We start from the raw sequence: 12,589 nt of genomic DNA on the forward strand, positions 1-12,589 counted from the left end.
TCCAATTTGGCTCCGCTCCCCAGCCTTCCTCATGGTACTGCCCCCACCCCCCCCCCCAGCCCCCGGGCCCCCCCAGGGAGACCACACTTCCGGACCGGGTGATTGTTCTAGGGCCCAGAATAGAGCTCTTCCCCCAGCAGTTTCCGCCCATTGAAGACCAGCTTTTGCCCGACTCCATGAATGATCCTGTCCCTCTGACCTCCCTCCCCCACTGCAGCTGCCGACCCTGTGGGGGGTCCTTTCCTCCCACCTACAGTGAGGTCGTGACCCCTTGGGAGTGGGCGCCCCCCCAGTGACCTCCTCAGCTCCCCCCATGTCCAAGTCCGTTTTGATAGAGATGAACCTCAGACTCACATTGGGCGCCCAGCCCCCCTTCTCCCCCCGGGCGTGGCCCCGGACAACAGGGGCTCCAGCACGCGCGCGCACACACACACACACACACACACACACACACACACACACTCCCTCTTCTCCCAAGGGCAGCAAATTCTTTTGCTCCCAATCCCGGTAAGAACACAGACCAGACCCCCCATCCCCCCTCAGCAAAGCCCGGGTGGGGAGGGCTGGGGAGAAGATGCCGCCTGGCCCGTTGTCATGGAGCTAAGGGTCGCAAACAAACGCAGGGGAGAGCCAGTCCGTGCTGTCTGAGCCCGAGGCCTCCGAGCCCCAGGCGTGAACACAGTTCGGGGCGCTCCCCAAGCCCAGGAGGGGGAGGGTAAGCCTGGGGGAGGGGCTGCTCCTCAGTGCTCCCACTGGGCTGGGCGCCGAAGGCAGGGGGAGACTCGGGCTCCAGGGTCCCGGCTGACCGAGGCACAGGGCAGTCCGGGCACGGTCCTGGCGGCAGACGGACTCTGATCCTTCACCCCCTTGCCCTCCACGGTGGCAGACCTCGTGGGCCACCCCGACTGGCTCTGGACCAAGCTCCCCCCCCCCCCAAACGGGGAGAAGGCGCCACTGCCCTCAGGGGAGCCCCCTTCGGAGCCGTCCCAGGGAGCGCAGGGTCGGCCCCCGAGCTGAGCACGCCGACTCTCCCGAGGCCCCGGGGGCTCACTTTATTAGCTGTCCCTCACAACATCCCTGTGAGGTAGGCGGGGCCAGGCCGCGGCGCCCCCAAACGGAGGCATCGGAGCCGTTCTGCAGTCAGTCAGTGGCTCCCCCTGCGGGCACACGAGGCCGGCCTCGCCTCGGTCACCGCCCCCGGCCTCGGTCACCGCCCCCGGCCTCTGTCACCGTCCCGGCCTCGGTCACCGCCCCGGCCTCGGTCACCGCCCCCGGCCTCGGTCACCGCCCCGGCCTCGGTCACCGCCCCCGGCCTCGGTCACCGCCCCGGCCTCGGTCACCGCCCCCGGCCTCGGTCACCGCCCCCGGCCTCGGTCACCGTCCCGGCCTCGGTCACCGCCCCCGGCCTCGGTCACCGCCCCGGCCTCGGTCACCGTCCAGGCCTCGGTCACCGCCCCCGGCCTCGGTCACCGTCCCGGCCTCGGTCACCGTCCCGGCCTCGGCTCCCCCGGCCTCCGCCGTCCGCTCTAGAGCCCCCCGTCCTCCTGCCTCAGTCTCTTGGAGAGCTGCTCGCCGATGGCCCGCAGAGGGTTGGCCCGGTAGGAGGCGCTGGCCGCCAGCTCCCGGAAGCGCGCCATCTCGTCGTCCCTGAAAGAAGCGGCCGCGCTCAGTGGGGGCAGGGCTCCGGGGCCGCCGCGCTACACGGCGCCACCTCCTGGCCGACCTCGGCACCCCCCTCCCCCCCCAGAAAGGGGCAGGCCCCCAGGCGGTCAGGTCGACCCTGCCCTTACTTACAGGAGCTTGCGCTTCTGGGCCGGGGTCATGCGGTTGAAGTCAGCGGGCTCCGCCTTCGGCCTTGGGGCGCTGCGGGGGCAGGAGCCGGTCAGCAAAGGGGAGAGCCCCCCCACCGCCCTCCCGCACAGGCCCCGCCCTTCCACTCCCCAAAACCGGCTGCAGGCGCCGGGGCCGCCCTCCAGGGGGCGCCTCTCGTTTCCCTCCCCGGTGGCCCGGCCGGCCTGAGGCTCGGGGTCTTCCCTAAGGAGGGGCCAGGCCAGCCCTGACTCCCGCCTGGGCCCCGGGGTGCCCGGGAAAGGGCTTTCCCCCGACCCTCCTCCAGACCCGCCCAGCAAGGGGAAACCCCCAGCCCCCCCCCCCCCCTTTACGCTGGGGCCCGCCTCCCAGGGGGGGCGTTCCCTCCCAGGGCTGCCCACCCAAAGCCCTAAGGGGGCCCGGCCCCCCCACCGCCCTTGGGTCCCACCGTCCCACGGGCTCCCCCGCCCAGGCCCGCCAAGGCCCCCCCCAGCCCACCCCCGCCCCCCCCACCTCTTGAGCTTCGGGGGGGGGCCCCGCCCGTCCCCCAGCCCCGGACGGGTGCAGGTCTCCCACCACGGCCGTGGCCTTCCGCCTCGCCTGCGCCCGGCGCGCCTCTTCGGCCGCCTTGATGGCCTCTATTTCTGAGTCGGAGAAGAGCCGGAGGGGGGCGGGGATGAGCCCCGTCCCTCAGACCGTGCCCGTGCGGGCCGGACCCCTCCCCGTCCCTGAGCAGCTCCCGGCCCGCGCCCGGGGACCCAAGGAGCGCCGAGGGCTCCAAGTGCCCCGGGCCCTTCTGCAGCCTCAGAGACCGCCTGGCCCCCCAGACCCCCACCTCTTCGGAGGCTACCGGCGCCCGACCAGTCCCGCCGTATCAAGGAGAGACTGAGCCCCCCAGCTAGAAAGGGGAGGGCTCTGGCCTTGCCAGTCCGGGGGGCTCAGCCCAAGGGCTCCTCCCGTACAGGCGCCACGGCCTCCGACATCCTGGGCACGCCGAGACAGGAGACCCCCCCGACCCTGGCTCCCCAGCCCCGAGACCAAAGGCAGCAGAGACCGCTCCCCGGCCGGGGCACCCCTGGGCTCCCCCCCTTACTCTGCAGCCATCGGCACCGTCTCAGCTTCATCTTCTCTTTCTTGGACAAAACGGGTTTTGCTTCGGGGCCTGAAAGGAAACGGGAGCCGCGTGAGCAGAGGCGGCATTCTGGACTCAGCCCCTCCCCGCCACGGCCCTCACCCAGGGCACGGTGGGTCCCGGTGCCAACTGAGGGGACCGGCCCTCGCCCCGCTGGCACCTGGAGACCCCGGCTCCGAAGGGCTCTGCTCGGCCACCCGGCGCCCCCGGGCTCCTCCTCCAGCGCTCACCTGCTCCTGCGGAGACGACGCTTCTGGCGTCCACATCCAACTTCTGGACCAGGGCCTTGGGGTCGATCGTGGTCCCAGCAAAGATGTCCGAGGTCACCAAACCCCAGTCCTGTGGGCAAAGGCGGGGACAGGACAAGCTGGAAACAGACTCACCCAACCAAGGGTCACAACCCCTGTGGGGCTGGGACAAAACCGGGCCCCCCCTGCTCTCCCAAGCGCGGCACTGAACCCTCTGGGTTCCAAGTGTTTTCTCGGGCCTTCCCCCGGCCACCCCCTCTGTCTGTTTCCTGGCTTCCCATAAGTCTCAGGTAAAATGCCAGCTTCCCATTCAGCCCCGTCACACCTGCTGACGGCCAGGGGCCCCTTCTCCAAAGGCTTAAGCACTTAAAGGCCGGGAGAGCAAAGGAACTCAGTTTTGCTGAAATAAAGCTTTTTTTCCCACGGGAGCTTCAGGGCCCCCCAAAATCTCTCCTCGGGCCCTCTGGGGCCCGGCTTGAGTCCTGGTCAGAGGAACCGTGCACTGTGCCCTCTGCCAAGCTGGGTATGAGCGCGGACTCTGCACACCCCCTTGTGTGCGTCCAGGCTGGCTGCGCTCATTTCCCCGGGCACAGCCGTGTGCGCCTCGTGTTAGCGCCAGAACAGACCCTTGGTGAGCACAGGATCCCTCACAGGAACCGTTCCGCCAGAACTCACCGAATGTGGGTATCCCCACAGCGCCCCCCCCCCCCGACATCAGGCACCACTCGTCACCTGGAGCCCTCGAGCCCCGACTTCCAGCCCATCTGCGGCCTCCTGGCCGGCCCTCCCTGCTTCCAGGTCCCACTTTCCCCCTCTCAGGATCACGAGCCTCACGCCGGCCCAGCCCTAGACCCCGCCAGCCTCTAAGAGCTCCAGTCCAGGCTCAGGACGAGCCTCAGGCAGCCCCCTCTTCCCACCTGCAGAGAACGGCTCCCGATGCCCACCCGCTCCTAGACCCGGCAGCGCCTCTGGCGGCTCCCGCCCGTCCTCCACCGCCTTTCCTGCCCAGCAACCTCCCTCCTCCCGAAGGCCTCCTGACCTCCAAACCCCTCGCAAGGAAGGAGGCTGGGACCTCCAGGCTGTGGGAGGCAGAGAGGAAGCTCCGGGCCGCCGAGGCTCCATCCCCACTCGGGGGGCCTCCTGGGAGGCCTCCGCAGCCAGGATCTCGGGCTTTAATTAGAGTTGCTTTAATTATGCCAGCAAGCAGTCCCATCAGCCACAGGGGGGCTCAAGAAGGCAACTGGCTAAAAAGCGAGAGGAAGGGGGAGCAACGCCCCAGGGGCCCAACAGACAGACAACTGGGAACCGGTCCCGGACCCGCTCAGGGAAACCATCAGGCAAGGGGCAAGTAAAACTGGGAAAAACTAAACCCAAAGTCGGTTAAACCCTCTAGAAAAAAAAAAACAAAAAAACCCCAGGTAAAAAACCGAAACTCTTATCAAAAAACCCTAACGAAAAACCCCCTCCCAACCCTCCCTCTAAAAAACCAAAAACAATTATTTCAAACCTCATTTCCAAAAAATCACGAAAAACACAAAACAAATCCACCCAAACAAGGGGAAAATCCACCCAAAACGAGGAAGTCCCCAAGGCCAGGGAAGTCCCCAAACACCGGAAAAGTCCACCTAAACAAAACGAGAGGTACCACCACAGGGGGAAGGTCCACCTAAAACGAAAGGGGGAAGGTCCACCAAACACCGAAATCCACCTAACAAACGAAATACCATATCAGGCCAAAAACCCAGCGCGAAAAGTCCACCTATCAAAGGGAAAATACCCAAACAAGCAGGGGTCCACCAGCAAACGAAAAGTACCCTACAGGTGGAGTCCACCAACAAGGAGGTCCACCAAGGCAGACAGGAAATCCCCAAAATGGGGGCCCTAAACAGAGGGTCCCCCAGCAAGGGGAGGGTCCACAAAGGCCAGGAGTCCCTTGGGCAGAAGGTAAAGGGAGTACCACATAAGGGAGGGGAAATCCACCACATCGGGGAGGTCCCTAGGCAAGGCGGGAAATCCCCCGGGCAAAGGGGGATCCACCCATGGGCAGGGCGGGGGGTCCACCCCATAGGCCCGGATCCACCTATCAGACGGGGATCCACCTACCAAAGGGTCCACCTATAAGGGGGAAAGGTACCCATAAAAGGTCCACCCACAAAACGGAGGTCCACCCTATGGGCAGACGGGGAAGGTCCACCTATCAAATGGGATCCCAAGGGGAAATAGGTAACCCCGGGCCCAGAGGTCCCCTATGGGGAAACCGGAAAGGGCCCCTAGGCCGAAAAAACAAGGCAAAATTAGGGGAGGCCCGGACAAACTGGGCACCCCTCCCAGGGCGGGGTCCCACCCCCCCTCCCCGGAGCGCCCCCAAACCCCCGGGCCCCCCCCGGGGCTGGGCGGGAACTCCCTTTCCCCACCCCCCCCCCCACCCCCCCCCTCCCCCCCCCCCTCAAAACCCAAACTCCCGGCTCCCCTCTAAACTTTAAACCCCCCCCCCCCCCCCTCGGCTCTGCCTTGCCCCTCCGCTTTCTCCGGGCTCCCCCTCCCGCCCCCCTTGGCCCCTAAGTGGGAAACTGTCCCCTCCCACCCCTCCCCTCCTTCGCTCGGGCCCCCCCTGCGCTCTGGGCCCGCCCCCCGCTCCCGCCCGGGGCCGCCCCGCCCCATGGTCCGCCCGGTGCACCGGCCCCGTCCCCAGTCCCTTCCCACGCCGCCCTCCCGGGGCTGGGGGGGCGGGCCCCGCGCCCGGGCCTTCCCCCCGGCCTCGGGGCCGGGCGCGCCTTCCCCGGGCTCCCTGCGCCCCCGGGGCCGTCCCCTCCCCATGGGAGTCTGGGCCCGGCCCTTCACGCTCAACCCCAAACGAACCTTGCCGGGGGGCCCGCGGCGCCGCCGGACTCTTTGAGGAAGCGGGAAGGGGCGGGGCCCCCGGGAGGGGGCTCCCGGGTGAGGCTCCGCCCGGGGGGCTTTGGGTCCGACAGGCGGGGATGCGCGTGGCCCCCCCGGCGGGCCGCCTCCTGCCCCTTCGGACTCCCCTCCGGCCCCTCTCCCCAGGGCGGTCTGGGCCCAGGGAATTCGGCCGCCTTCCCGAGCCGGGCGGGGGAGGGACCCGCCGGAGCTTCTGGGGGAGGAAGGCCCGCCCGGTTCACCCCCGCCTGAGCCCCCCCCTCAGGCGGCCCTGGGGGGGCCCCCCGCCCGGGACCCGCCCCCGCCCCCCCCCCCCCCCCGGTTCCCCGGCCAGGGGACCCGCCCCCCCCGGGGGGGCTTTGGGCCCTTCTCAGGGAGGAACCATCCCTCCGTGGGTGCCCCGGCCCAGGCCGCTGGGGTTCCAAGGGCCCAAAGAGCTCAGCTCGTGGCCTCCAGGGCCCGGAGCTCTGGCCCCCGCAGCGCCGTCAGCTGCCCCTCGCGGGGCCTCAGAAATGCGCGTCCCGGCCTCCCGGAGGCCTGGGCAAGAGGCGCAGCCCCGCGCGAGCCTCAGTTACCCACCTATGACGTGGGGGCTCTGAGGGGGCAAAGGAAGGCATTTTGTTAGGTAGCGCTGCCCCTGGGGTCCCTGGCGCCCCCCCGCCCGCCCGGCTCGGAGCGCCCCCCGCCCCCCCCCACCCGCCTCGGGCGCCCCGCCCCCGGCTCACACCGACACAGGGCACCTCCGCCCCCCGCCCGGCTCGGAGCGCCCCGCCCCCGGCTCCACACGGACACAGGGCACCTCCGCCCCCGCCCGCCCGGCTCCCCTCCGGACCCCACCTAAAACCTCCTTCCCAGGCAGGAGTCCTCCCTCCGTGGGTAGTAGCCCCCCGGGGCCCAGAGCCTGATGGGGCTGGGGGAAGTCTCAGAGGGACCGAAGGAAGCAGCTTTTCTGACCTCCTGCCGGGCTCCAGGATTATGACAGGATTGGGCATCAAATGAGATCTATATATCCATAAACCACTTTGTATACATAGGTGCTTAATAAATGCCTATTCCCCTCCTACAGTTTGCCCAGAGGCCAGATCCCTGTCACCAGCTGGAATCCAGATGCGATCCTTGCCCTGGTTCCCAGGACAAGAGGCAGCCCCTGCTGAGGGCCTGGCCTGGTCACGGGACTTTGCTTTCCGGGTCTGACCCCCGGTTCCTGATCAGAGATTGAAGAGGGACCTGGGCGAGCTGACTATGGGACGCCCTCTCCCCTGACCTCATAATTGTTCTCGACTCCACCCCCATTATAGACCCGAGCCTGAGATCCGGGAGCTTGTCCAGAGTTTCCCCCGCCCCGCCCCAGTATGAGTGGTGGGAGGCCTCGTGCTCCGGGCACCCTCTCCCTCCCTGCTGGGGCCTCTCCCGACACTTTTGTTCTATGACTAAACTTCGGGGAGCGTGGGGTGATGAGAGTCGGGGCCTCTTACCCACCGGGCCGGGAGGCCCAGGCCAGACTGGGGCCCCCAGGAGGGGCTGAGGGAGCCGGGGCTCCCGTGCTGGGTAAATGGGAGCTCAGCCAGAGCTTTCCCCTCCTACGTAGGGAGAAAGCCTGGGAAAGTTCATCAATCAATCAATCAACATGAGGCTGGAAGGCAGCCCCTGCCCTGGGGAGGTTAGGAGGCCTCCACAAAGCCGCTCCTGATGGGATGAGCAGGAGATAATTGATTTAGAGACCCAGGGATTTAAGAGGGCTCCGGGAAGGCCTCGGGCTTCCCTCCCGGAGGAGGTCAGAAGGCTGGGGAACAGCCTTCCAGACGTGGGGGCCGGGAGCCCGGGGCCAGAGTCTGGCCGGGAAAGCAGGTGGGTAGAGGGAGACCCAGAGCGGAGCAGGGGGCCACAGAACCCCAGGAGATGGTCGCCCGAGCCCGGATTGGGGCCCAGAACCGTGGGTCGGAACCCCAGATGATGAAGAGCCGGCTGCGGGCAGGAGGGGGCAGGGCCCTGCTGGAAGCCCGGCCCCACACGGAGCAGGGAGACCTGTCAGAACCAGGGCGGAAACCCCTGGCTGGGGAGGGGCAAGGAGGTCCCTAGACACCATCAGGAAATGGTCTGACCCCTCCAGCTGGGTCACAGGATGTGGAGCCGGAAAAGGGGGAGCAGCACCTTCAAACACTGACCCGCCCCCCACCCCCACCCCTGCAGAGCAGCCTCGGGCTCCAGTCTAAGAATCCACAAACCTTGTCTAAGCGTTTCCTGTGCGGGCCCCCAGGCACTAGCCTAGGGCAGGAAACGACATCTTCCTCCTGGTTGGGGGATGAGGAGAGACTGGGACTGGCCGGGAGGGGGGCGGGCCGTGCAATGTCTCCCTTGGGAGGCCCCTGGGCCCAGCGGGGGACACAGAGCCAGATTCCGGCTGGAAATGCAAAGTGGGAAAGCCTCAGAGAGCTTCTGCTTCCATCAGTCTTAGGACAGCTCCGGAGGCAGCCCCTCCCCCCCAGCTGGGGGAGACCTGAGCAGGACCTGGGGGCCGGGGCCGGGAAAGGCTCCCAAAGATGCTGCCCTTTGGGCTGACGGGCAGCCGCTAGTAGAGATCCTGTGCGCCTGCAAGGGCCTCTTGAGAGGAGCTGGAATCTGGTGTAGAAAAAACAACGGGAAGCCCAGTTGGCTGGACCCGTGCCAGGGAGGGGAGACGGGGGGAGGGGGATCAGGGGGAGGGGGGTCCCCTATTAGAATATAATGTGAGGGGATGGGGCTGTAGCAGGGCCCCAGATTGGGTATGGGGGGGGTGACCCCCCAGGTTGGGAGGCCCAAGGATGTCGCCTCCCCAGTCATATAGGGAAGGGGGAGGGACCACGAGTTCTGCTTTGGACCTGGGGAGTTTAAGATGCCTCGTCACCTTGGATCTGTTTAATTATGGGTGATCAAAAGTGTCCACGTTTTCTTCTGTTGCTCCTGTAGCTCTTGCTTGGTCATGACTTCTCCCCGTCCTTAGATCTGTCCGGTGATTTTTTTTCCACAAGCCTCTCACTTGCTCAGGATGGCCCCGGGTCCACCCAAATCATTTTGAAACTTGCCTGGGTGCGTGGTGTGGGATGTTGGTCTACAGCGAGTTTCTGCCGCACTGCTCCCGAAGCGCTTGTCCCAGGAACGGCTTTGTCAAACCCTAGGTCGCAGCCAGTGGCTCTTTACCCCCCACCCTGCCCCCCCGTGTGTTCACAATGACCTCTCCGTCATCTGGCTTTTCGTGCTTCCCTGGATCCTCGGGACCTCCACCCGATTTCTTGCTCTCAAAGACCATCTTTTCACGGTCCAATTGGTGCAGTCCCAAAGAAGTAGGTCACTTTGTCCACTTGATGACCCCTCATTTATAGGGGCCCTACCCCAGGGCTGCCCTTTTGAGGTAACTTCTCCCTGGCCTCCCACCCGGTCCCATTGCACAAGCCTCCGGTTGGAAGGGGGAGTGGATGGAGGCAGTTCCCATTTTCGGTCAAGTTTTCTGGCCTAAGCCGGAGCGCGAGCTCCCTGTCCACGCCGGCCCCGAGTCTAGCCCAGCACTGGTTCTGTGATGTGGGAAGCAGGAAAGAGAAGTGGGCCCGGCTCCAGCGTCCTAGAGCTCTTCCCTGTCCCAAGAGGTCATGAAGGCCTAGCTTGGGGGTGGGGCAGGGCTCCTCTGGGTCCCAGGTCGGTCTGAGGGCTCTCCCCCAGAGAAGGGATCTCCCCCCCACACACACACGCCAGCCTCCTGCCCATTGCTCTGCTAGGAGCTGTTTGTTTGAAGCAGCAGCTTTGAGAGTCCTGCCCCAGCTCCCTCTTTGTCTGGGGGAAAGCCTCTGACTGACTGGAAGTCAAATGCCCTGGGAGGCCCAGGGCCCAGGGAACCTAGGTGACGGTCCGAGGGGGGCCCCGGGGGCCGAGGTGACGGTCCGAGGGGGGCCCCGGGGGCCGAGGTGACGGTCCGAGGGGGGCCCCGGGGGCCGAGGTGACGGTCCGAGGGGGGCCCCGGGGGCCGAGGTGACGGTCCGAGGGAGGCTGGAGCCCTGGCCCAGGGTTACCCGGATAACTTGGCCTCCTGACTCACCCCAGTCTGTCTAACCCCATTGCTGGCCTTGTGTTGTTGGGCTAATGGCCGCCCCCCCCCCCCCCCCCCCCCCAGCTACAAGGGCGCCTTGGATCCTGAGGGAAGTTGGGAAGGAGAGTGGCAAGCCAGTATGCACAAAGGCTCCTGTGATTCTGGCCAATCGGGGCAGGGAGGCCGGGATGACATAAAGAATCGGCCGAAAGTCTGAAACAGGGTGGTGGCCAAACTACTGGGCCATCTCCCCAAGACCACCCAAGCCCCCCACGGGGCTAACAGGGGTGGTGGGGGCGAGCAAACAGGAAAACCGAGGGACGGGCCCGGCTCCCCAAAGAGGTTATTCTTGCCTTTTACAGGGAGCCTTTCCTAATGCAGTCATTCCTTTGCCCACGTTACCTTGTCCCTATTCTGTATGCTGCTTTATGAGAACATCACCTGGGCTAGTTTGGACACTCCTCAAGGGCAGGGATTGCAGAGAGCAGTGCTGACTGGTTGCTCGAGAGGACCGTTTGCAGCCCTTCCCAGGGATTTGCACTGGCCCCGGCCTTCTGAACGTTTTTACCGTACTTCTGAATGCTTTACCGTCCTAGTGAGATACCTAGAGGCTGACACTAGAGCCCCCTGGCTCCCCAGGAGCCCCTGTTACTCTGGGAACTGGCCACTCCAAGCCACAGAACTTGCCCTGGCCCTTGGGCGGCACGCCGGGTTAGGGGTAGGATGGATGGTGACGGGCAGAAACAAGAGAAGATACCCAGCCTGAGCATGGTCAGGAGTAGGCCCTGCCCATAGCAGGACCTAGATCCCAAAGGCCCAAGGTTTCCATTGCACCCCAGCCACCCCACTTCATGACAGAGTTGATGTTGCCATGAAAACAGAGCCTGCTGGGAGCGAGCCCATTTTCTAGATCCTCTGGCTTTTAAATGTTAACAGAGACTAAGAGTGACGCAAATAAGGAGTCATGGGACTCCTTGAGGAGTGCAGGGGGTGTCAGCTGAGCTGGCTCTCTCATTCTCCATTGACCTTGGATGAGTGAGGTGCCCCGTCTGCCCTAACTCAGAAAATGACTCAATGACCTCTAAGGTTTTCATCTATGATGATGTTTGCCATGGGTTCAGAATCATAAGTTACTCTCCTTTCAAGGGTTGAGAATTAACCTCAATATATGCCTGCAGGAGTGCTGACACTGGTTCAGGGATATGCTTATAAATCCTTCAGGAAACTCCGGGACCATGATCTGGCTTAGCTAGAAGGGTCTGCCTGGAAACCCCAGCTCTGCCTCTGCCTACATGACTATAGGCAAGTTGTTTTTCCTTTGGCCCTCAGTTTCCCTCATTTGTGAAATGAGGAAGTTGGACATTATGACCTCAGTGCTCTTCCCAGGTCTGGTCCTGGTGATCTGGGGTTCAAAACCCCTATCTGATACTCTGTTCCTCTCCCCTGTGAATTGAAAGGAGACAAAGAGGTCAGTAGTCAAAATAGGAGTGTTGGAATACCCGGGAGCCACCTGACAGTGGCTGCTGGAGATCCAGCCCAGAACGGGGAGCCACCTGACAGTGGCTGCTGGAGATCCAGCCCAGAACGGATCTCTAGTGAGAGGATGCTACAAGGAGACTGGGAGGCAGTTGCTGTTCTCTGACCTCGGTGACTGAGAGGCCGTTGTGTGGTCCGACCTCTCTCCCCTTCCCTCTGCCTCCAATGTATCTCGTTCCCAATCCCCAACACCTGTGTCAGCAAAGGCTGCCTCGCAGCTCCTTCAGATGCTGTGATCCACAGCTGGGGAGGCTCTCGGAGAATTGATCTGTCCCTTAACAGAGGAGAGAGAGTGTTCCAGGTCCAGAGAACAGTCAGAGAGAATGCCCGTGACTGAGAGATGAAGTCTTGTTCAAGGAGTAGCCAGGAGGCACTGGATCGTTGGTGACAGGAATCCGCTGGAGTTTACTGAGGGGGAGGGGAGTGCCATGGTGGCTGAATGGAAGATGGAATGGAGCAGGGAGAGACACTCCCCTAGGGGCTATTGCCAGAGTCCAGCCATGAAGTAATAAGGGTCTGCACGAGATGACAGTAGTGTCAAAGGAGAGAAGGGAACATAGAGGAGATATGTTGCAAAGGTGAAATTGAGGAGGGATGTTCCAGAGGCAAATTCAACAGGAAGGAGGTTCCAAAGGTGAAACTGAAAGAGGCTGCAGGGGTGAAATTGACAAGAGATCCTGCAAGGGGGTGAAACTGATGAGAGATCCTGCTGGGGTGACACTGACATTGACATCGACAAGAGATGTTCCAAGAGAGTTGACATTGACAAGAAACACTGAGGAAGTGAAATCATCAAGAAAAGGTGTTCCAAAGATGAAATTGAGGAAAGAGTTGCAGAGGTGAAATTGAGGAGAGGTGAAATCTACAGATTCAGCAGCTTGGATGTGAGGGTGAGGAGAGCAGAACGGC

The 12,589-nt window shown here is 64.1% G+C and overlaps 1 protein-coding gene across 1 annotated transcript; it reads right to left on the minus strand.

Moving 5' to 3' along the window:
* Nucleotides 1-334: 334 nt before the first annotated feature.
* FAM207A (family with sequence similarity 207 member A) lies at nucleotides 335-4,441 on the minus strand. The gene is made up of 6 exons (XM_031968336.1): nucleotides 4,229-4,441; nucleotides 3,172-3,280; nucleotides 2,903-2,971; nucleotides 2,369-2,453; nucleotides 1,795-1,911; nucleotides 335-1,647 (listed from the first exon to the last, which is right to left on the minus strand). Exons 1-6 carry the CDS (start codon nucleotides 4,400-4,402, stop codon nucleotides 1,527-1,529), a joined length of 675 nt encoding a protein of 224 aa, XP_031824196.1. The 5' UTR covers nucleotides 4,403-4,441; the 3' UTR covers nucleotides 335-1,526.
* Between the last annotated feature and the right edge of the window lie 8,148 nt (nucleotides 4,442-12,589).

The sequence above is a fragment of the Sarcophilus harrisii genome, chromosome 4 (assembly GCF_902635505.1).
Source record: "Sarcophilus harrisii chromosome 4, mSarHar1.11, whole genome shotgun sequence".
In the NCBI taxonomy this organism is placed as follows: Eukaryota; Metazoa; Chordata; class Mammalia; order Dasyuromorphia; family Dasyuridae; genus Sarcophilus; species Sarcophilus harrisii.

Excerpts from the sequence above, each read along its gene's own strand:
- FAM207A (XM_031968336.1), bottom strand. The coding sequence starts at position 4,402 with ATGGGACTGCTTGCTGGCATAATTAAAGCAACTCTAATTAAAGCCCGA. Across the intron at positions 2,972-3,171 it reads CGTCGTCTCCGCAGGAGCAG|GCCCCGAAGCAAAACCCGTT; the intron begins GTGAGCGCTGGA and ends GTTTCCTTTCAG. Across the intron at positions 1,648-1,794 it reads GCCCAGAAGCGCAAGCTCCT|GGACGACGAGATGGCGCGCT; the intron begins GTAAGTAAGGGC and ends CGCTTCTTTCAG.